Source organism: Heloderma suspectum, chromosome 11, assembly GCF_057233095.1.
Source record: "Heloderma suspectum isolate Gila_16-S chromosome 11, 16-S_ref, whole genome shotgun sequence".
NCBI lineage: Eukaryota > Metazoa > Chordata > Lepidosauria > Squamata > Helodermatidae > Heloderma > Heloderma suspectum.
Genome location: NC_139468.1, coordinates 42,172,198 through 42,195,966, shown reverse-complemented (window position 1 = coordinate 42,195,966; position 23,769 = coordinate 42,172,198). Strand labels below are relative to the sequence as shown.

General features: G+C 49.3%; 1 protein-coding gene across 2 annotated transcripts; it reads right to left on the bottom strand.

Moving 5' to 3' along the window:
* Positions 1-351: 351 nt before the first annotated feature.
* Positions 352-21,837, bottom strand: PAQR5 (progestin and adipoQ receptor family member 5). 2 transcript variants are annotated; one of them, XM_084817584.1, is made up of 8 exons: positions 17,262-21,837; positions 15,141-15,344; positions 9,296-9,423; positions 8,125-8,330; positions 6,251-6,377; positions 4,410-4,506; positions 3,365-3,506; positions 352-1,220 (listed from the first exon to the last, which is right to left on the bottom strand). In XM_084817584.1, the coding sequence occupies exons 2-8, from the start codon at positions 15,189-15,191 to the stop codon at positions 970-972; spliced, it is 1,002 nt and encodes a 333-aa protein (XP_084673710.1). In that variant the 5' UTR covers positions 15,192-15,344; positions 17,262-21,837; the 3' UTR covers positions 352-969. The 2 variants fall into 2 exon arrangements, with proteins under 2 accessions (XP_084673710.1, XP_084673711.1); XM_084817585.1 differs by having other exon boundaries at positions 17,396-21,837.
* Between the last annotated feature and the right edge of the window lie 1,932 nt (positions 21,838-23,769).

The window sequence follows — 23,769 nt, the reverse complement described above, 5'->3', positions numbered from 1 at the left end:
CTGTCACTGCACCACCCAGGACTGGTGCTGATGTAGTTCTCCCCCGCCCCCCTTCTCTCAAGTGAGCAGCACAAACATGAACCCAGGCAGGAGTGTGAATCAAATGGTAGCAGAAGATGACCAAGGAGAAAGAGGAGATGCTCTCCCCAACCCTTCCATATGCCTCCTTCATTCCTAAGCTTGGAGCATTCAGACCCCAATACTAGACATAGACCTGCCATACATACTTCAACAAGACTAAAGTATCGTTGAGCCCATAAAGGTTTAAAGTACAGAGCTAAATCTTTGGCTGCAGGCTCTGGTTATTGTCTTTGCTAAAACAGGATGGACACATTGCACATTCAAAGGATATTTATCCCATAATGGACTTGTTTATTGTTACCCAAAAGTGCATGTGTAAACTTCAGCAGAAGGTACTTACAAAAATATAAATGCAGACAAACAATTTTAAAGAAACCCGATAACATTTCATTCCAAATTTCTGAATTAGGAAGGTCTGTACATTATTATTGATAGAAATATTACATCCAGGTATGCTTGACAATACTATGACTTCTCAAGCATATAAGACATGTGCAAGAACATAAAAGGCACTGTGGCCTCTTTGGCATGGAAGGCGACCAGTGTTTCTACAGTGCAAACTGGCATATCTGGATAAATGGTTATTACTACTGTTATAAAGTTTAGTGGCTGGAGTTACGCTGAGTTCTCACAGAATCCTCAAACATGTAGTTAGGGTAAGGCATTCTAAGTGGTCAAACTATATCTAATAATTTAAAAGTCATATCCCAGATAGTGTACTACTTCAAGCCCACATGACAGAAAAGCTGCAATACACAATTCAGTTCATAATAAAAATCCCTTATGTCACTTACCAAGGAATATTCACCAAACTTCGTTCAAAGCAGGATAAGTATGCGGTGTACCTTTTATGTTAACAGTAGTATAAATTTTGTTTTTAAATAAGCACTAGTCCCTGCTGCATTTGCTTCCTTTCTTGGAGAATTTTGGCACAGAATAGAGGGTTATTGAGAAAGCAGCAATGATGATAAGACTGACCACAGTGGAAGCCACAACTGAACCAACTGTTTGAGAAAAGGAGGGAGCTGGTAAGGAAGCCAGCAGCCCCTTGCGCCGCTCGGCCATGTCAACAAGAAGCGCTTCCATCTGGAAGTGTGTCCCGACGATCCCACAAATGTGGAAGAGCTGGTGGCTGTGCCCTGTAAAAGATCAGAAAAGCACAACTCTCAGAATGTTTTTCAAGGGTGTAGGAACACTCGCACAGTGGGCAAAATTAATTGGGAGCATCTCCAGTCCAAAGCCTGTTGAAGTGAATGGAGTGCAAATGTGGTCTTACACAGGAGGGATGTTTGGTGGAACATTTTCCAAAATGGCGACTTTGCCAGTGCTTTACTGTTCTGCGGAAAATTTTCCATTTCATAAGTTCATTAGTAACAATGCATGGATGCCAATCGCAAATACAATATTAGTCAAACTTGGCAGTTTCAACATTGTAATTAAAGTTTTTCAGGTTATTTTCTGTAGCAAGTATGTGAGAGAATACATTTATGTCAGTGAAACACATGTTTGTCTTAATGTGAAATGGAGCTAATAAGTAGTGATAGCAAAACTGAAGGTGCCCCAACAACCATAATGGAAGAGAGTTGACTTGTTGAAAAAGATGAGTGGTTATCAGTATATCATGCACAGTTCTTTGGGTGGCTAAAATTATTTAGTGCAGCCTTCTCCAACCTGGCGCCTACCAGATGTGTTGGACTACAACTCCCAGCATCCCCAGCCAGCCATGCTGACTGATGCATGCTGGGAGTTGTAGTCCAACATACCTGGAGGGCGCCAGGTTGGGAGAGGCTGAATTAGTGTGTCAACAGTTTTCTGTATCTTTGTTTCTTTCATACATTTAAACAATAAGGGAAGTATATGCTATTGTCTTTAAATTTTTACAGATAATCCAATAAAATGTCTACATAATATAACATTTAAATCATATTTAAGCATGTTTTAAATTTTTCCTCAAAAATTTGAGGTCAAATACCTGTGGTGTAAAAATTAACATGGGATACTTTTTTTTAGCTTTGTTGGTTATTTTAACTGTATTTAGTAAACATACTGACTGGAAAACCTCTAGTGTAAGAGTGATCTCTAGTGATTTTCCAATGCAGACTGACAGTTTTCTGATGCAAATTAGCCTAACTTGGAAAATTCAAAATTTTCTGGAAAGCCCACATCCTTGGACCCCAGTCATTTAGGGTTTGTTAAGCAGGAGTGATTCCAGGGGAGATCCTCAACTCTTTAAGGGTATGACCAGCATACAACATAAATCCCACCTTTCCTTCGGACTTCATGTGACAGCTGAAATTGCTAAGACTCTTGGAAAGGAGGAGGAAAGAAAGAGGACTGTAAGGAATTGGTTACCTCAGTAATACTCCGCATCCCCTCCCTGAACTTTCCACTTTTATTTAAGAACATGTTTGCTTATAGAACGATAAGGAAAACCATGCGGGACATACACAATAGCTCACTAAAAAGTCATACAATTAAATAACTTTAAATGTATTATGAGTGCTTCCAGGCAAGGCTTTTATCACACATGCAATCACCCAGCCTCATCCATGGAATTATACGGGGGTCTAGATGGCAGATGACAACATCTTCCACTTGTAACCCTCCCGTATTTTCCCAGCACGTCATCCATCTTTTTTTTTTCTTACCACAGAAAATCCATTAAGAAGCAATAGCTGCACAAGGCCTTCCAGTTATTGGCCCTAGGAGCCCTCCCCCTGGAAGCACCATAGGCTTCCTGTATTTGTGTTCCAGCTGTTCCGCAGTACAGAACCCCCTCGCTACGAGCCTACCAGGAGCTCAGTATGAGAAAGCTGAGACATTCATTGGCTTGAACCTGTGCTATCTCTATGTACAATATACAAGAAGGTACACCAATACATACTGTGACTAGTTCCCCAGTGTTGATTACATGTTTCATATTTCTTGATACTTGGAACAGAATAGGATTACAGAAAGAATATTGTTGGCTGGTTGTGGTTTTGCATCTGCCGGGTTCATGAAAAGTTACAGCCAAAGCATAATTGCATACATCCAAACTATGATGCAATTCCTCCCATTTCTCTTAGCATAGAACAAGTTGCCCACCTCCAGCATAGCAGCTTTCCCATCCCTTGTAGCTGTTCCATTTTTATTGCCTGTCTTAGATGTGGTCACAACAGCTTAATCAAAGAGACTCCCCTATGTTTCCCGTTCGTCAATATCTATTCCAATCCATCAAGCTCTGGTGCTGCACAGCCCCCATTCATTTCAGTGGCACTTGGAAGGAGATGTTTGCTCTTACCGATATAGTCAAATAGTCCAGGTGCCAGCCGCTCTGGCAGGTGTGTAGCAAAAAGGAAGCAGGTGAGCCAGGCAAAAGCAGTATGCCTGTAGTGGAGTGGGATGGCGTTCTCTGTGCAGCCTTTTGCTGCACACAAGTACAACTGTGATATAGACAGGAAAATATTCAGATGTCAGAGAGTGAAAAAGATAGAAGAAATGAACACTTAGTCCATCAAAAGCAGCAATTCCTCCAGCTTGGCTGGTGGAATGAACAGGGCAGCCCATATACACAAGATCTCTGTGCACAAGTCAGCTCTAGATCAGGCACATATTTTTTTAAAAAAAGTAATGATTTCTTGCTAAAGTTTAAATACAAAACATATTCCCAGCATGATCCTGAGCATGGTGAGTCAGAACTAAGACCCGCAGAGTTCAGTGGAATGTACTTTTCAGTAGGACTGCCGCTTCAGTCTCATTAATAAAGGCCAATGCCTTACTTCCTTGCAGTAAGCGGATTTTCTCATATATATTTTTTTATCTATATTTGGATTCTTGGCCCACCCAGTGCTGAGAGTCCCGTAAGAAGACCTGCTTCCCTGCTTTCGGTCTGGCTTATTTCCCCGGGCCCAGAGGAGCAGCGCCCTGCCTGACTCCAGCTACAGAAGCTTCTCCGCCTGAGTTTAGGCCTGAGCTGTTACGCACAGCTTTGTTATGCAACTGACTCTCAAGTTTTATTGTCCAATGTGTTATTTAATACCTTAACATTTATGTGTTGCTGCCTTACGAATCATCTTCCGAATTGTTCTAAATATTAAGACATTGTAGACTGTTTTTGCAGTTGATTTCTGTAATACTGTTATATCTTGTCTGTTTGGATGTAAACTGCCTTAAGCATTATATATGGAAAGGTGGCAAGTTCCAGCGTATTTACAGCACAATCCTATACATGTCTACTCAGAAGTAAGCCTCGTCAAGTTCAATGGGGCTTACTCCCAGGTAGGTGTGTATAGGATTGCAGCATAAAACACTGATAGGTATAAAAGCACAGCAGACTGGAGCCATACCCTGTAGAAGAGAGGCACGCTGTCGTACACATAAGGATACGCAAAGGCCAATGTGCGAATCACTTTACTGAACTTCGGCTGCTCCATTTCGGTGACCCTGAATGCATTAAAAAAAAAATTAAGTGAACTAGCAAAATACAAGATTTTGGCATGCAGAATATGGAACGTGTGGCCTAATGTGGAGATTGTTGGTTTTGGCTCCCATTAGCAAAGTTTTCTGCAGCCATTGTGGCTTGCATTACCACACAAAGGGAAGTGTTGCAATTTACTTATATTAGAATATGTATCCTATCCTTGCCTTCTATGCTCATAATAGCAGATATGAAATATACAGAATATGTGTTCATAGCTCAGTTAAATATTTCAACTGTTTTCTGTTTGCTCAGCCGTGCTGAGGTGGTGCCAGAATTTTGCTCAGGGCAGCTTGGTACCATTCCACTATACGAAAAAGCTACCCTACCCCCCACTGATTAGGCATGGACTGTTTCATACCATGTACTGCACCAAATCTTTACTTTTGTGTTTAGATTGTTCTGAAATCTTTGTTCAACGCAGCTGCTTCAAGTTTATAAAGACAGGCAGAATCAAAACATGAGACTTGAAGCTTGAATAAATAATTTGAATTCTTGGTGTGTGTTTTCCTTTCATACTATGCTGGTATCAAAGGAGCTTGTGGCCAGTTTCCCAGCTGATGACTTGTCCAAATGCACTGCATTCTGGGACATATCCCTGCCATCTTGTTGAAGGTGGTTCAAAGTCATGCACCACAACATTCTTACAGTCACCTACAGTTCAAACACAAGCTGCCTTATGCTGCATGGCTTGTGACTCAACTAACCAAATGCAGTTTATCCAAGTTCTGATTAAGCAACTAGAGGGCAGAATACATGACAAATAAGAGAAGCACCAGGAGAATTAGAGCAAAGAAAGAGCAAATAAAATGTGGGATAAGAGGAGACCGCAGTGTAGATTTACCATAGTACAAAAAGGAAACTTAACTATGTTTTGTTATCAGTGGGTATGATTTGACATCAACAGGTAGAATTTCTTTTTTGCAACTTTTATGTAGCTGCTGATATTAGCTATTGAAATCACTGCTGTGATCACTAGTTAGATACCTAGCTTGGTATTGTAATTTAGACAAAACGGATTTGTTCCCAGTTAGGGTCCATATTGACAAGGGAGAGTTCATGCTTTGGTCACTAATAGTCATTAAGTGGAAATACTCTGTCCAGTTTCAGTGTACACTGCCTGTTTCTAATATGCAGAGAGCACACTGATGGAAGAAGCCTACATTACCTTTCTATGGTGCCAGTGTTACAATGGAAATAGGGAAAGCCAAGCCTGTTGATTACACACAGGAAGTTCAAATGAGAGAAAACCCACAATGCTTTAATAGAGAAATAAATGCCTGAACATGCTTCCCTGATTACATATAATAAATCTGGATCTTGTTGCCTTTCAGTGCTCAGGTTATATAGATGATGTTCACCTGCATGGATTCACCCACCCCTACCCCTCGATAACAGCAGCCTTATTTCTCCCTTGGAAAATGATCCTATGCGGGGTAAAATGCTTCTTCCTGATCCAAACCAAAACACTGCCCACCCTTGACATGCCCAGGTCTCTCAAACATGGGCTGTAGATGTTCCACGTGTACATTCCCCAGGGACATCAGAGGTGTTGTGGACATGGCAGGTGAGTGGGGTAGGAAAGCGAACCTTGCTCCCCACCACACGTCTGCCTCAGTTCCATATTAAATATTCACCCCAACCCATGACAGTAAGTTTCAAGGCTGCACATAGAAAAACATTCCTATCCTGACAGAAAGCCAACAGTACCTGGAATAGCAGGAGAGGCTAGTGCTAATGATTGTGTTAAGCACAGCAAAGGAGAGGTAGTAACGGTGGAACGTGCCGTCAGTCCATTCTTCTGGGAAAATGTAGGCAGAGTAAGCAACTGCAGAGCCTGAAAACCAAACACAACCCCCTCAGTCAAACCAAATTTCCATTGCAACTTCATCACTCCCTCCAATACTGAACCTGGGTAGTCTGTGCCAATCAGCATGGAGCTAAAAGGTTACCCTCAAACAAAGCTGGCATACATGCCAAGGTAACCATGAACTATGCAGAGGTTAAAAAATATTGAACTCTGAATCCCACCCTACCCCCAAAGGGGGCACATTTTCCCACCCCAAAGGTTTAAATAGCTACTGTGCAAGATTCGCGCAACAGGCTTTCAAAAGCCGTTGTGCTGGCACACAGCTGTGTCTGTGGGGTGGGGGATGGAAGCAGGAAGAAGAGTGAGAGATGTGCGGGGGGGGGGGGATGCCAGAATGAACACCAGGAGGAATGCGGGAGAAAGGCAAGAAAAAGGGTGGAATAAGAAAAGGAGCCAGAGTTAGGTGGGCAAAGGGAAGCAAGAGTTAGAACAGTAAAGGGTTGGTGGGGGCAGGGGGGGCACAGCACAGCAGTTAGTTGCAGGTTCCACTTGTACTTCAGAATCAAGCTTCAAGTTGAGATCAACCTGTACGGTAGGGATAGGGAATATCTGGCCTGCTGGGTGCTCTTGTCCTGCAACTCCCAGCATCCTTCACCATTTGCCATGCTGGCTGGGGCTCCTGTTATAAGGTCTGCAAGGCAGCTCATGAGCCTAAATAGGTTTCTCACTTTGAGGTTCCAAGCCAAGGAGCAGACCAGATTCCACTAGCCAAAGCAAAACGTTAAGGGGCCAGTGCATTTTGTTAAAGGACGTGAAAAATACTTTTGAGATTATTCTTCACATTCAGTGCCAAGACTTGATACAACCACTGGTACTGGTTCCAGGGCGCAGTCTGAAAGCACGTGAGGCAGCCACCGTGCTGAAGGTAAGCAGGGCTGGGTCTGGCCCGTGCTTGGAGGGGAGACCCCCTGGGAACCACATGTAGCCACCTTGAGTTCCACAATGGAAGAAAGGTGGGATACACATGACATACATACATACATACATACATGAAAGCAAATTGCTAAAGCTTTAACTCTTCAAAACAATGCAGCCCAAGAAAGAGGGAAGGTCAATCATTTTGGACAGCAAGTGCTGAAAGATCCCCAAGGGGAGGCACATTTACCTTTAAAATAAAAGAGGAATCTATTTTGAGGACAATGTAGGTACCGCTACACATCCTTACAGGTGTAGCCAGGGGCACCCTTTGTGTACTCTGCTCTCGGTCACCAAGTACAAAACATCGAAGGAGAATATTTGAGAGCCAGTGTGGCGTAATGGTGAGAATGTTGGGCTGGGGCTCGGGAGACCCAGGTTCTGGTCCCCATTTGGCAATGAAGTCCACTAGGTGACTTTGGGCCAGTCACTGACACTCAGCCTCACCTACCTCACAGGGTTGTTGTGAGGATAAAATGGAGAGGAGGAGGGCCATGTAAGCCGCCTTGGGCTCCTTGCAAGAGGAAAACGGGCAGGTTAAAAAAGTAATACTAAATACACGATCAGAACAACTTTTCTGCTGGGAAATTGTTGCAGGCATTTTCCCCTACATGTCTATGATGCTCATGCAACCACATTCCACACAGCACTCACAGCTGCAATTCTGGTGGCACCTGTAGGGAAAGAGGCTGTTTCCTAGTGACAAAATGTTGCAGTTTGAGTCTTAGGAAAATGCAGTATTCTTGCCACAGAAGAAAGACCTTGAGTAAAGGCCCCTGTGCAAGTATTGCTCCCTCACCTAAGCTGTACAAAGCGAGAGCGCCGTAATCGAAGAAATAGCATATGTTCCTTGCACAGCTGGACATTGTGCTGAAGGTGTGGGCAAAGCTGGATGCCAGTGGATAAATGCAGCAGGTAGCCATGTAGGTGAGGAAGGGCCAGGCATAGCGGTCGCTCCAGACATCCAGCGCATAAAGCCAGGCCAAAAGCTTCCATAGGAAGTACCTGAAAGGCAAAACATCCCATCAGCTCCTGGAGACAGCAGTCTTGTGCTCCTACAACCTCGCCTATCAAAATGGACTGGCGCACACCTCTTGGGGGACACCATCAGAGGTTCGAATAAACCGGACTGCTACTTCCATGCCATGCAGGTCAACACTGATGTGGGTCAGCACAATGACTTCAGATTACTGAGATATATTTGGACCCCCGGAGTCTGCATCACCAGGGGTTCTTCTGGGTCCGATCAGGGCCCAGGGCTTTCGTCGCAAGAAGAGACGGCTGCAGACTCACCTACTGCCCACCTACCGTGACGGCACGTACTGTGTGGAATGCAGCTGTGTCAGCTTCACATCTGTGGCTGACAGCATCATCAGTGGTGGTGAGGGCGACGATGCCCCCTCAACACCCGCTCCATTTTGTGGCCTTGAAAGGGTTTATTTTAAAAAAGTATTACTACTAACTTACTTAGAGCTTGAGCACTACCCCACTGTACCACTCATGCAAAGCCATGTTTAAGCAGCGCTTTAAAAAAATGGAACAAAAAGTGTGTCAAACTTCAGCACGGCTACCTCTTGCTCTGTGGCAATGCCCCCTCATTTAATGTCCCCCCCTTAAACACACAGAGCAAACTTTTCTACAAAGCAGTAGAAAAGTTTGCTCTCCCTTCCCTGCACCAAGGTTCCACACACTACCCCATTGTGCATTACCCAGGGGTGGCATATCCATGTTCCGGGTGCTGTGAAGCCTAGGCTAATGCTAACAAAATTATTCTCTTGTCAGTATTTCCTTTCACCTAGAAAGGCCCAAGAGGTCCATTCCTCCTATTATGCATGTGGATGCAGCTGAGGGTGTCCGTATAATAAATGACACCACCCCATACCAAGAGCCCATGGAAGCCTCATGGCAAGTATCAAGAAATACAGTATTTTGTTGTGATATTAGAAATGCACACACATATATTCACACACCAGGCAGGCAGAAAATGCGTCCAGATGTTCAGGGTTTCATTTGTCATTTGGAAGACACTGAAGATGCAATCTGTTGCAGAACTCCTTGGGTGACGGTACCCAAAAAGAATGCCCTGCTCTCGGAAGACCTACAAAAGAAGAACCAACCAAATGTAGAGGACAATCTGTACAGGGCGCTTCCAGAGGAGGCTTTTGTTGTGCAATGGCCCTGCCTAATTTGTGGAATGTTATGTGGGAGTCCAGACACACTCATCATTCACTTGCAACCCCCCTGTGTTTTCCCACCACTTCCGTCTTTTTACCACAGAAAATCCGTTAAGGAGGAAAAGGCAGAATAGTTGTGCAAGGCCTTTGAATTGGTAGCATTAGGGGCTTCTTCACATGGAGCTTTTATCCTGCTATTGAGATTGGTTACTCACAGACATTTGCAGGTCCTTTAGATGATGTCATCAACCTCCAGTGCATCTCCTTTATTTATTTATTTATTTATTTATTCAATTTATTAATCGCCCATCTGACTGGTCACCCAGCCACTCTGGGCGATGTACAACCCACCATAAAACAATTTAAAACAATAAAATTTTACCATAAAAATGTTTTTTTTTAAATACCCTAACCCACCCCAAATGCCTGCCTGAACAACCACGTTTTTAATGCACAACGGAAGCTCATTAAAGAGGGGGCATGGCGGAGTTCCCTAGGGAGGGAGTTCCACAGAGTGGGGGCCACCACAGAGAAGGCCCTCTCCCTCGTCCCCACCAGTCTAGCTGTCCTGGCTGATGGGACAGAGAGAAGGCCATCCGAGGCTGATCTTGTTAAGCGGCCTGTCTGGTGTTGGCTGGAGGCGCTCCTTAAGATAGGCTGGGCCGGAACCATATAGGGTTTTAAAGGTCAAAACCAATGCCTTGAATTTGGCCCGGAAAACAACTGGTAACCAGTGCAACTCCTTCAGCACTGGAGTGATGTGATCTCGCCGGCGGCTGCCTTTAATCAGGCGAGCCGCCGCGTTCTGTACCAGCTGCAGCTTCCGAACCGTCTTCAAGGGTAACCCCACGTAGAGCGCATTACAGTAGTCTAAACGAGAGGAGACCAGAGCATGTACTACCAATGGGAGCAGATGGTCGGGAAGGAAGGGGCGCAGCCGCCGTATCAGATGGAGTTGATACAGCGCTGTCCGGCTCACAGCTGACACCTGAGCCTCCATGGACAGCTCGGAGTCCAAAATGACCATACTTTCAAGGGTAGCCGTACCCCATTCAACACCAGGTCAACATCCCGCAGCCTCCTCTTGTCTCCCACCAAAAGTACCTTGGTCTTGTCAGGGTTCAGCTTATTCCTCCCCATCCAGCCACTCACCGTCTCCAGACATTTGGACAGGGATTCTACGGCCAACCTTGGTGAAGATTTGAATGAGAGGTAGAGCTGCATGTCATCCGCATATTGATGACACTGCACCCCAAACCTCCTGATGATAGCCCCCAGCAGCTTCACATAGATGTTAAATAGCATCGGGGAGAGGATGGAACCCTGGGGCACCCCACAAGTAAGTGGCCACGGGTCCAAAACCTCCTCTCCCAGTGCTACCCTCTGGTACCTGCCGGAGAGGAAGGACCGGAACCACCGCAATACAGTGTCTCCAATGCCCAACCCCTCCAGGCGGTCCAGGAGGATACCGTGGTCAACGGTATCAAAAGCCGCTGAGAGGTCGAGGAGAACAAGGAAGGAGCATTCACCCCTATCCAGAGCCCTCCTCATATCATCCACCAAGGCCGTTTCTGTCCCATGCCCAGGCCTGAAGCCTGACTGAAATGGGTCTAGATAATCAGTTTCTTCCAAGTGTGCCTTCAACTGCACTGCCACCACCCGCTCAATCACCTTGCCCAAAAATGGCAGATTTGAGACTGGGCGAAAGTTGTTCAGAACTTGAGGATCCAAGGAGGGCTTCTTTAAGAGCGGTCTTATCACTGCCTCCTTGAGGGCTGATGGCATCACTCCCTCCTCAAGGGAGGCGTTCACCACCGCCTTGATCCCCTCACCCAGTCTCTCTCTGCAGCTCATAATGAGCCAAGATGGGCAAGGATCAAGTAAGCAGGTGGTCGGCCTTACAGATGAAAGCACCTTGTCCACTTCATCAGGAGGAAGAAGCTGGAACCGATCCCACAAAACCGGTTTGCCACAGGCCGCCTCTTGCTCACTAACTGTATCCACAGCGTGTGGGGTAACACTCGTAATCTGATCAATTTTATCTGCAAAGTGCCTTGCCAAGGCCTCACAGGAGGCCTTAGAATGCTCCAGTGGTTCAGGAGCCACAGGACCGACCAGGCTCCGGACCACTTGGAACAGCCTCCTGGGGCAGCACTCTGCAGACGCGATGGAGGCAGCATAATATTCCTTTTTTGCTGCCTTCACCGCAACGTGATAGGCTGAAGATACAGCTCTAGCCTGTGTCTGATCGTCTTTGGAGCGAGACTTCCGTCACCGGCGCTCTAGCCGTCTCACCTCCTGTTTCAGAGCTCGTAACCGCGGATTGAACCATGGCGCAGTCCGAGCCCTGTTCAGGGGGAGAGGGCGTTTCGGAGCCACCCGATCTAATGCCCCAGTGATTGCGGCATTCCAGCCACCCACCAGGGTCTCGACCGAGTGGCCGTTGGCATGCCCCAGAGAATCCCCAAGCGCGTTCAGGAATCCATTTGGATCCATAAGACGCCTGGGGGGGACCATTTTAATGGGTCCTCCACCCCTGCGGAGGGGTTGTGGAACCGAGAATTCCAACATCACCAGATAGTGATCTGACCATGACAAGGGGGTGGTGGATATACCCCCGACTTCCAGATCACTGTCCGCTTCTCCAGAAACAAACACAAGGTCTAGTGCATGACCGGCTACATGGGTGGACCCAGTTAGAATATGGTGCAGCTCCTAGGAGGCCATGGTCTCCATGAAGTCCCGAGGTGCTCCTGTGAGGATGGCCTCCGAATGTACGTTGAAGTCCCCCAACACCAGTAAGTTAGGGGACTGTACACGCACATCAGAGACCACCTCAAGTGCCTCGGCCAGGGAGTCAGTCATGCAGCGGGGTGGACAGTACACGAGCAGAATCCCCAGACTGCCCTTCGGGCCCAACCTCCAGTACATGCACTCAGCAACCTTGGTCTCCCGGAGAGGGGGCCTGGTGAAGACCAAGGACTCTCGGTAGATAACAGCCACTCCCCCTCCCCGATCCCCAGCCCTCGGCTGCTGTGCATACGAAAATCCAGCTGGACACATAGCTGCAAGGGTTGGAGCAGCAGCCTCGGCCAGCCAGGTCTCCGTAATACATGCCAGGTCTGCACCCTCATCCAGGATCATGTCATGGATGAGGGAGGTTTTCTGGGTAACAGACCTGGCATTGCAGAGCAGCAAACGAAGGCCAGAAGATGGGGTCACGCCTCCCCCAGCCATCCTTTGGCTCTGGACAGGCCCGGAGCAGGGGACAGATACTACACATCTCTCCCTTGTTCCCCTTACCTGGCATGGCCTGCCCCTAGCGCTCCGCCAGTGCCTGCCGCCCAGCCTCGGTATGTTCTGGCCCCCAACACTCCCCCCACTGCCTCCATCAGGTGGACACATGCCCCCTCGCTCCCGCCTATCAGGCAGGCTACCCATCCCTAAAAACACAACAAAATCCCCCCCAACAAAATAAAACAAACAAACAAAACAATTAAAATCCCCTTAAAAATGCCAGGCAGGAGTCCACAGGGAAGGCCTGGTGGTGGCGGCGGCGGCGGCGGCAGCAGGCCCAGCAGCAGCAAGCACGCCTCTTCCCCGGTGGTGGTGGTGGCTTCTCCTGCAGGCCCTGGCTCTCCCAGGCCACCTCAGCCAGCCAGCTTATGTAGCCCCTCCCGGGAGGGCAGGTGGAGCAGCACAGCTGGCTCGGTACCTGGGGGCCTGGTCCTGCAGGGACTGGCGGTCTGCCAGGCAGAAGTCCACAGGGAAGGCCTGGTGGTGGTGGCAGCGGCGGCAGCAGCAGGCCCAGCGGCGGCAGCAGCAGGCCCAGCGGCGGCAAGCACGCCTCTTCCCCAGTGGTGGTGGTGGTGGCTTCTCCTGCAGGCCCTGGCTCTCCTGCGCTAAATAACCTTTATTCCATTTTACAGTACAGTACAAAACTTTATTGTTTAAAGCCAAAGGCCATCACAATTTCAAGTTAAAATAACAATTAAAAATAATTATTCCATTAAAAAAAAAAGATTGGAGATAATGAGCTATCAAATTACCACGCTTGAGTTCTGCTCAAGTTCCCTCCATGAAAAGTGGAAAACGCACAATAAGAGGAGCTAGACCACAGTGCCATCTAGTGGCTGTGTAATGAAACATATGGAAGACTCAGACAAGTGGGGGAAAGGAGGGCGAAAGGGGGGAGGAAGCACATGTAAAGGAAGTCTGTCGTGATCCTGAATTTAAAACAGAAGCTCAAAGCCCATTTTAAATGCAGGATTTTAGGCATTTTTAGGATTTAGGATTTTTGTAGAGATGCTCTAGGAGTCCTCCCAAGACTCTAGGGATTGTTTGGGTTTTTTGGCTTTACAAGTGTCCACCAGATGTCTCCACCACCACAGTTATCGACAGAGCCTACAACAAAAGTTTGAACACAGGAAACCTACACCCACACCACTCAGTATGAACTGGGAACAAAGAGTTCTGCATCCTTCTGAAATGCATATTTCATAGGTAAACATGACGATTAAAAATGAAGCTGACAACTGCAAATGGGCAGCGTCATTTAGTTCTGTGGGCAGAACTGCTCATTCAGGCTGCATTTGTGCCCCAGGTACACGACACTTAATTCCAGAGCAGTCTGTTATAGCAGAAGCAACAAAGAGTCTTGTGGCACATGAAAGCCAGGCACGTGTGTTGTGGCATAAGTTTCTGTGGGCCAGAGCCCACTTGCTCAGATGCATGAACTGCTCACCCAGGTGAGGGTAGCTGTATGTTCCCAGACTGCAGAGAGAAGAAGAAAAGCCTGGCTCAGCCAGTGAGGCCAAAAGGCTAAGCAATGCAAGAGTCAGCAGAAAGCGCGTCACGGCGCTATGTGGAACGCCAGTGAATTACACGGAACCTCGTCAGCCTGGGCGTGACGCGCGCCTCCCCAGCAGCCGCAGGGAATGAGCAGGCACAGCAAGATCCACAGTGCAGATAAACACTCGAGAGGGACAGTCACTTTCTGTAGGGAGGCGCCACTCCAGGACTAGCGGTGCGCGCGTTCCACCGAGCCAAATGAGCTCCTGAATTCCAGTTCAGCGGCTTTGCCCGAGGAGCCTTTTGCCGTACTGTGGCAACTTTCAGGGCTGCCGCCGAGTGTCCGCAGGAGCTGAAGGGCTCCTCTGTTTACCATTCACTTCACTTCATATATATGTAGCTGCCTTACACCGCGTGCCTCGGCCAGAGCCAGACTCCGCTCCTCCTAGTCCAGCGCCGCCTCCGATGGCTCAAGTGGCAGCTTCCCGGGTGCTTGTGCACTGGCCTCACCCCGTCTCGCTGCTTCCCGGTGCCTCCGAGCGAAGGGGTCAGGACGGCAGTGCAGGGTGGCCTTCCCTGTGTCCAGCAGGTGGGAAATGGTCCGGCCTCCTCCAGCGCTGTGCCAGGAGCCTCCCCCAAGCTCCATCCGCAGAGCAGACGGCTGCAGGGCCTGCCCCTCCAGAGAAGGCTGGAACAGGCCAGCTGCAGGGAAGGGGGCTCAGAGCGCGCTTGGCGGGGAGACGCCTGGCACTTAATGCCACCTGAGCAACTCGGAGGACGCAGCAGCCACGCGGCATGCCAGCTGCAGGAGCGGTGGACTAAAACGTCCCTACTTACTTCACTTACTTACTTTGGGAACTTGGTGCGTGTTGAGCAGGCGGGGAAGCTTCAAACTCAGCATGGCGCGCACGGCCAGGAGTCAATCTGGATGGAGCGTTTTGCTTTACAAGAACTCTGCTGCCCAAGAGACAGGCTACTGGGGTTCAGCCTCCATCTGAACCTTGGTTCAGGCTTGTTCTTCCTTACCCAGCAAAACACCTTCCCTCAGCTCTTGCTGCAGAGGCCCGGAGGGGGTTTTAAAATCAGGGGGAGAGAGAGAGAGAGAGAGAGAGAGAGAGAGACCGTGCACAAGTGTCAGCAGGTTGCTATAGGAATGAAAATAACCCAAAGATGGGCCTCAACCACCAGGCAACTGTACAAGCAAGCAGGGCGTAGCGAGGACAGCACAGGTTTCGGCCACACCCACGCCGTTGCCCAACAACTCTTAGCCTTTGTGCAAGAGGCTGCCAAGATTAGAGCCGGCAGCCCAAAAGATGTTGGTGCCAGAGGCAGGAAACTGAAATGACATGCTACTGAACAAGGGCACCTTCGGCTCCCAGCAGAAGCCTCCTTGCAGTGAGCAGGACCGGTGCCCAAGCTGCAAGCCCACCGGAGGCTTCTTCCGCAGCTTGAGGGAGGGCTCCGGGAGTTGAGCTCCATGGACTGAGGCAGCAGGGCTTTTTGCAAAAGGCTGCGCTTGTACAGGTGGGATCTCTTTTTTAAGGGGCCCAAGAGGACCCTTCCCAGTGCCACTCACAGCTGCCCTTACCCAGCAACAACAGATGGCACAACTGGGGGCTCAACAGCCCAAGCAGCTCTCACAAGTGTGGCAAGGTCCATCCCCTTGGGCTGCTTTTGGGGTCCAGGAATCTTAAAAAAACACAATTTTAACCCTCTAGTGGATTTCATTAGGATATACTTTGTATTACTTGTTAGTTTATTGCTGCCTACCCAGCTAACATGGGGAGAACACTGCAAAAACCAACAACAACGAATAACCAGCCTCTGCAAAATGCTCGTTTTTTGGAGATGAGTCTGCAAAATAGGATGAAAACCTCTGGATTCCCCCTTTCAGAATGAGGGCAGGATGTATTGTCCTCACTCTCCTCTGGGTTTGTGACACTGTCACCTAGCCATATGTGATGCCATCATATTCCCTACAGGGTCCCCCATTGGCTGGGATCATCAGAATTTAGGCCCCTTTTTAAACAGAGAGAATGACACCAAATCTGCATGTTGGGAAAAGGAACGTCCAAGAACAAGCAGCAAGAAGCATGCAGAAAAGGTCAGGGGAGAGGGGGACAGGGAACATTTAGCCCCTTCTTTTTTGCCTTCCCAAATTTTCATTGGTGAAAATTCAGCTCTTCCTCATTAACTACCCTGAATTCTTGGGAATGGGTGGTCTGTATATGCAACCAGAACACCAATTAATTCCTCTTTCTCTTTTTCCTTCCTGGAAAGCTACTCAAGTACTCCGGGGCTGTTCTGCTGTGCGTACAGAGGCCAAAGCCCAACCTGGATTCTGATGACCCCTTGGAGCCCTCACTAAAATCAGCCAGGAGACAACAAGCCCCACGCAGAAGTGGACTTTAAGAGGGAGGCGCTGGTTCCACAGGGAGAATTCAGAAGCTGTGGGAGAAGCTTCATTGCTGAGCCACACCGTTTCTCAGCCTGAAATGATCCTTTTCATCTTTATTTTTTTAAAAAACAATTCCCTTGGTTAATTTCCTTACATTTCTTACAATTACAGCCTGCAGCCTTATGGCACATCTTGCAACAACGGGCAGTAAAGGGCTTCCCGAGGTTTGGGCCTATAGAGCCTCCGGCCAAGGCAAAACCTGGCATTTATAATGTAAACCATTTCAAGGTGCACTGAACTTCAATGCCACAGCCAGAGAAGCAAGGCCGGTATTAATATCGCCTCGGCCCCAGCTCAGTGGCAGAGCCCCTGCTTGGCATGTGGAAGGTCCCAGGTTCGACTCCTGGCATCTCCCGGTAGGACTGGAAAAACTCCTGCCTGAAATCCTGGTGCGCCAATGCTGTCAGTCAGCATTGACCATACTGGGCCCGATGGACCAAGGGACTGACTGGGTATAAGGCAGTTTCCAATGCTCCTGTTTTACAGATGGGAGACTGAAGATGAATGGCTTACCTAACTTTCTGGCCGAAAAGACATTCTAAGTAAGCCCAACGCTCGAGTTGTGGCTTCTCAGCCGCGATGCCACACCAGCTCGGCCAAGGTCTTGGTCTCCTCCCCTCCCGTACTGCAAGCCCTGTGGCCCCTACCTTTCCTGCTCCATTGGGCTGGCAGAGCATCGCTCCCAGGCGAAGCTGGGGCCAGGGGCTTGCTGCTCAAGCACGATCTCCACTTGCTGCCTTCCCCTGGAGCTTATCTCATGGGGCCAGCTGAGCGGCACACAAGCCCTTGCGCCGAGAGGGCGACATTTCTCAAAGCACACAGCAACACGGCGCCACACCAGACTCCATGGAGGCACGTGTCCTCTGGAGATAATATTCCTGCTGGGTTGTTCAGGACGCAGGAGCCCGGCACGCCCTCCGGAGCTGGGCTTTCTTTCTCCAGAGGCAAAGCGCGAGCTCAGGCATCTGGCCCACTGTTTCTCTCACTACTGCCAGGACAGGATGGCGCTAACAAGGCCGTGGCACCTTCAGGAAGACTCGACATTCTGAGCAAATATTGGAATTGTTAATGGATAACTTTTTACAACTTGCCCAGTGTGGCATCTATTCATCCATTAAAGCCGCTACCAAACATCCCAGCGCAGCAGTCCTCACAGGACACAAGCAGCAAAGCAAGGCAAAATCAGCTGTGATTTTGCACAACTTCCCTTTATGTCAGACTGGTGCAGGAGAACTTCCCAATGGCTTGTGCCCCACATCAATTCGGGTTAAAAGGAGTGGCCATTTGGATTCTCCATCCCAGGCACCCTGCATTCCAGACCTGGCTGAGCGCTGAAAACAGGCCCCAGACATGAGAGAGCTGGGCCTGGTCTGGCCTAGAAGGACCACCTAGTCCTAGGCCCGCGTCCTCTCCCTCCCAGGAGGAAGCCACAAGGAGGGCAGCCTGTTCCACTGTCGCTCCCCAGCAACGGGCACTCCGCGATGCGCGCCACAGGACCCAAGGCTCTGCTTCCCTGGGATGCCATGGCTCAACCCAGGGCTGCAGCCACAGCAAAATACACCCCTGTTCTGGCTGGAGGGAGGTGGGCTGCCTTAGCAGAAGCAAGCACAAAACCAGCTCATGGAACTACAGCAGCCTTGGCGTAACCAGTGCTGCCTTTTACAGGCACAAGGCGGGGGCTGCTGCCCTGGGAGCAACGCAAGGTCAGGCCTTCTCCGGCGAGCAGCCAAAGGGCAACGGGCCGCGTTGCTCCCTGTTCTCAGGAGAGAAAGGGCTTTGCAGTGCGCGAGGGGTGTGTGGAGGGGGCCTTTTAAACATTTAAATCTGGGGCACGTCACACGCTACAAACCAACACCCCACAAACCTAGATGAAAGGAACTGCACCAATCCTGTGTGAAGGTTGTTACTTCTGACAATCCTACAAGTGCCTAAATAACTGTGCAAATAGCCACTGCAACTGGAGTTCCCCGCTTTCGCCCCACAAATAAGTTCTTGTTCCACTGAGGATGTGCAGAGTGCCATCCCTACCCTACAAGGAACAACATTCCTTTGAGGAGAGAAAACACCCATGTATGGGCAAATTGCCTGCGAGGATATGCAGACTGCCTTTATTATCTGACAGGAAGCAGAAGGTGTAAGGGCAAAAGAGCTCTGGCTCAGAGGCTGCGAGCAGAAAGCCGGCTAAGAGGCTCCGCGATGGATCAGCAAGGATCCAGATCAAATGTCACCTCTGCTATGAATTCGCCAAGTGGCCTTAGGGCAAGCCACAGTCCTGCAACTGCCATATATAGAGGCTCTGCAGGGCCGCTGTAAGAGAATGATGTTTCCATCTTAAAGAAGGGCAAGGGGGACAAACAACAAACCAAATACAGAATTTTGCCCTTGGCTTTTCCTTCTCCTGTTCTGGCAACCAGACAAGAGACAACATTCCAGCTGGGCAGGCGATAATCCTGGCCAGTTGTCAACTATGGCTAGGGAATTTGGGCCAATTGTAGCTTGCCATGCAGAGATTTATTCACGCAGGATTTGTGCAATTTCAGGAGTTGTGCAGCACATGAGGCCATCTCTGATGTTTGGCTTGAGCTCCATCCATTAGCAGGGTCATTGAGCAAAGCCTGGTTCAAATACAAAGGAGAAGCCCAAGGGACAAGCACAGGTTCAGGATCAGAAAGCTAGAAACTTAGAAAGCGCAGCAAGGGTCATTCTAACAGTGGATAATCTGGAACCGAAGGCTTCTGTGGCCAGGGGGGTCTCCACCAGCAATTCACTCCGAGCCGGCGGCGTGTGGTGGTCGTTGGGGGTACACGGTGTCGTGGCCGTCCAGCAGCCACCCTGGAGCTTATCAGGGAAAAACCATTTCCGGAGAGTGCTTTTCCAATTCTTTCCCTTAAGTCAGGTTCTCCCCGGTATAGTTGCTGTGTGCCCCCCGGCATTGACCTCGGGGATGCTGGCCCTACCCGGGGGTGTGCATTTCACCACAACCCCAGTCAAGGGGCATTTCCTCGCATTGTGCTGAATGAGGCTTGCCCTCTGAATGCCCATAGAAATGACAGAGAAGCTCCTCTGATTTCGAAGCTCCAGCTCATTGCCTTAGGAGGTAACTACTTCACAGCTTCCTTATACAGATCCTGTGTGTTAAAATGGCGGCTGGTTTCCCTCTCTTTCCCACAAGAACCCTATTACTGTCTCCTCAGAAGTAACTCCCATTGTGGACAATGAGGTCTTGCAGGTTAAAATGGGGGCTGGTTTCCCGTCTTTGTGTTCTCCCCCAACCCCTTTCCCAGCACAAGCATGTGTGTGTCTACTCAGAAGTAACTCCACTGTGCTCAATGAGGCTTTTTCCTGAAATGCAGGTGCATCTGGACTTTCAGGGGAAAGGAGTAAGGGGGGGAGCCTCTCTTATTGGTTGAGCAGCCCCTGCCAGCCAGATGACGTTCGTTCGCTCCCACCCCCACCCCCACCCAGAAGCATGTTTTGTGAAGGGATTTTTACTGGGGCGGAGCACTCGCTTGTGGAGCCCTGCATGGGCCAAAGCACAGCAAAGCTGATTCCTTTTAAAAAATCCAGTACTCCTCCATTCGCTTCTCCTTCCGCTGTCGTGGAAATGCGGCCCTGGTCTTCAGAGCCCTGCCCAGCCCAAGCTGCAAACAGTCCTAAGGAGCCTCCTACTCTTGAGAAGCCCCCTTTCTCTTGAGAAATCCGGTTTCTTTGGGCCCCCAAGTGTGTGCTTTGCTGATGGGAGGTCACATGCACCTTTTGGCCAAAACTCCTTCTCTAACTCCATGGGCAAGGTAAGTTCATCATGTTCCCCCCATCCACACGTGCCTCAGGCCTGGCACAGCTTCTTCAGGGGTGTAAGGACGTGCCTATGGCAATGCTGGAGTCAGGGGGGTCTCATGAGGTCTTCAGCCTCAGAATCTTCACTACGGGTAGTGGCCTGGGCCTGGGCTGGGCAAGACACCTGGTTATTTGAGGTCCACTTAGAGGAAGGCACAGCTGCTTTCCCTGGGCTGCATCCTGCAGTTTCATTTAGCCACTACAGTAATCTCCCCATGAAACCTGCTAAACATGTGCAGATGGAGGCAAGCCAAGGCCTCAAGAAACTGCACTCAGTGCTAGGATCCAGCCTTGGAAATAATAAGGGAAATCTCCCTGAGCACATGTGGGGTGTCTTTTCTTCATCCTCCTATGGATTAGGGGAGAAGGTCCTTAAGGGCCAGCAAACTGATCTCACAGGCAAATGCCAGAGGCAGGCAGTTGCCATTTTGAAATTAAGCACTGGGCCATTCAGAGTTCCCATAGATGTAGCTATTTTTGCATTTCCTTGATTTCAGGTAGTTGAGATCAACTACCACCCAGCTGATTCTTACGGAGTTACAACTTGTTTGCATGCTGTGTCTGTCCCTGCGCGAATTGAGCACTTGCTTAAATCCCCCGTGGACTTTACACAAACAACCTTTCAGATGCAGCTTGCATGGCTTGGAGCAGGTAAACCCTCAGCCAAGTTACACAGCCGTTTTTATCATTCAGGTTGTTTAGCAATCTCCCCTCTTGGGGGATATTATTCAATAGCTGGATGAGCCAGGAAAACAAAAGGCCACGGGTGGATTGCGCTCCACTGCCCCATAAAGTTTGCTTTTCCTGGATTAACGGAGTCAAGTAGAATCTAAGGATCACGGCTGCATCACAACTTCCTGTCAGTCAACAGCAAGACATAGCTGTCAAGGTAGCGGTTAAGGTTTTGCAAGGTGGATGTTAAAGGATTTCCCCACTCATTAGGTAATAACACAAGAAACCAGCTGGGATTGCACAACAACCGCTCTGTATACTGGAACTCAAGAATGGCTTCATAGCGCCTGCAGGCTGGTTCCGACCTATGGAAAAAAATTACTTGGCCTGCCGGAAGTTTACAATTTCCACATTGTAAAAACACTGCCCATGGTGTCACTTAAGGGAAAGGGAACGCGTTCTCAAATAGCACAATCTCATGCTAGCCCTGCTCACGCAACCACACAGAAGAGGTTAGGTGTGCTTATGAGTGCGTGCGGGGCAGGGGCTGTCATGCCAGGAGGAAGGCCCCCAACCCCCCTGCATTCATGGGCCCCTCTGCACCGGCTTGGTGCAAACACTCCCCCCCCCCGCCCCGCCCATGCAACCAGGACCACTTCCTATAATATTCTGTTTCATGTTAGGCTTCGCAATGAGTTATTTTATGTATCTGTATACTGCTCCACATCCAAAGACTACTCTACATGTATACTCCACTTTTCCCCCCCTCTTCCAAGGAGCCCAAGGCAGCTTACATGGTCCTCCACCTCCTCCTCTCCATTTTATCCTCACAACAACCCTCTGAGGTAGGCTAGGCTGGGAGCCAGTGACTGGCCCAGTCACCCAGCGGGCTTCATGGCCAAGTGGGGACTCAAACCCAGGTCTCCTCAGTCCCAGGCCAACACTCTCTAACCATGACACCCCACTGTCTCTAGCACAGGTGCTCCAGGGGGGCTGCCAACGTCACTTGCCAGCTGACCAACGGCGAGGGGGCTGGAGCCGGCGTTCTTCTTGGGCCTGTCCCTCCTGGAAGGGCTGCCGTGTCGTTGGAAGCTGCTAGAGCAGCAGAAATTCACTCAGTGCAGCTTTTTCCGCAACAGGGCAAAGCTGCCTTCCCCAGCCTAGTGCCCTCCAGATGTGTGTCTGACGGCAATCCCCATCACCCCCAGCTGGCTGGGGATCATGGGAGTCGCAGTCAGGCACATTTGGAGGGCACCAGGTTGGGGAAGGCAGCAGTAATGTAATGAGGGAAACCCAATCTGCTGAATTCCCTCCTCTTGCGTTGTCAGAAAAAAAGGGAAGGTAGCAACCCCAGCACAGCCGCAAAGCTTTGTTCTGCAAGTCCTCCAGGACCTTTTCACCTTGACCGGAGCACCAAAGCATCAGAAGCTGCCTTCAACTGAGTCAGACCCTGGGTCCATCTAGCCCAGTACTAATGACACTGACTGGCAGCAGCGGCTCTCCAAGGTTGTAAGCAGGATTCTTTCCCAGCCCTACCTGGTGATTGACCTCCTGCACAGAAAGCTGCACGATCCGACTGAGCTAGCCCCCCCACCCCCGGCAGATGGAGAGAGTGAAGCAACTGGATTTCAGGTTTCTGCAAGACTTTTAACCTTTGGCAAAAGCCCAGATCACATCTCAGAGCTTCCAAACGAGAGGTGGTTGTTTCCTGAGCAGCTGGCTATTCCTGCCCATCCTGATAATGCATCATCACAACGGCTGTGTGTCTTTCAGATGTCCCCAGCAAACCCATGGCCAAAGGGGAGGGACAGGCAATGCCTCTCCCCAGAGGAATGGAGCATCCTGAAAGCCACATTGCCTTTCGAGAGCCTCAACGGCAGCGCTCCTCCTGTCGGACTTTGCAGAAACCGGCATGGCAGGTTTGAACAAGTGGAAATCTACAGCTGCTATGAAAAGGCTGCTCGAGACATTTTTTCAACCTTTTGCAAGTTGCAAAACAGGAATGGCATGAAAGAGAAATGTGATGAAAACAAATCAGACCTCGCAATTCAAGAACAGCCTGAAACATTTTCAAATGACTGTAATGAGATTGGGGGGGTGGCTACAAAAGAGATTCTTTTGCTACATCTAAGGAACGAGGAACCACATCTTCTCAAGCCAGGGACAAAACACCTGAGGCGGCTGCAATCCTGAGCCTTCTTCCTTGACATCCATGGGACACGGGCATGCCAGTTTATACATGCATGCTCATCACTCGAAGACTACATCAAGCCATGACTTGACCGAAGCATAAACCTTCGAAGATCAGCCACCACAGGTAGACTTTTCTCATCACCTCAGTGCTTTCCGATGGGAGGCCGTTCACTCCACCCTGAATCGAGTGGTGGCATGCGTGTCTGAACTTGCCCTTCCTTCCAAGGAAGAATGGCTCACATTAGGCTGCAAGTGCTTTAACTCTGAGAAAAAGACAAGTGAGCTGCTGCTGCTGCGTATCTCTTCTGCTGTTGAACTC

Coding starts and splice junctions, on each gene's coding strand:
- PAQR5 (XM_084817584.1), bottom strand. CDS start 15,191: ATGCTGAGTTTGAAGCTTCCCCGCCTGCTCAACACGCACCAAGTTCCC. Junction 8,331..9,295: donor ACGCATTTTCTGCCTGCCTG/GTGTGTGAATAT, acceptor TTTGCCTTTCAG/GTACTTCCTATGGAAGCTTT. Junction 6,378..8,124: donor TCTCGCTTTGTACAGCTTAG/GTGAGGGAGCAA, acceptor TTTGGTTTTCAG/GCTCTGCAGTTGCTTACTCT.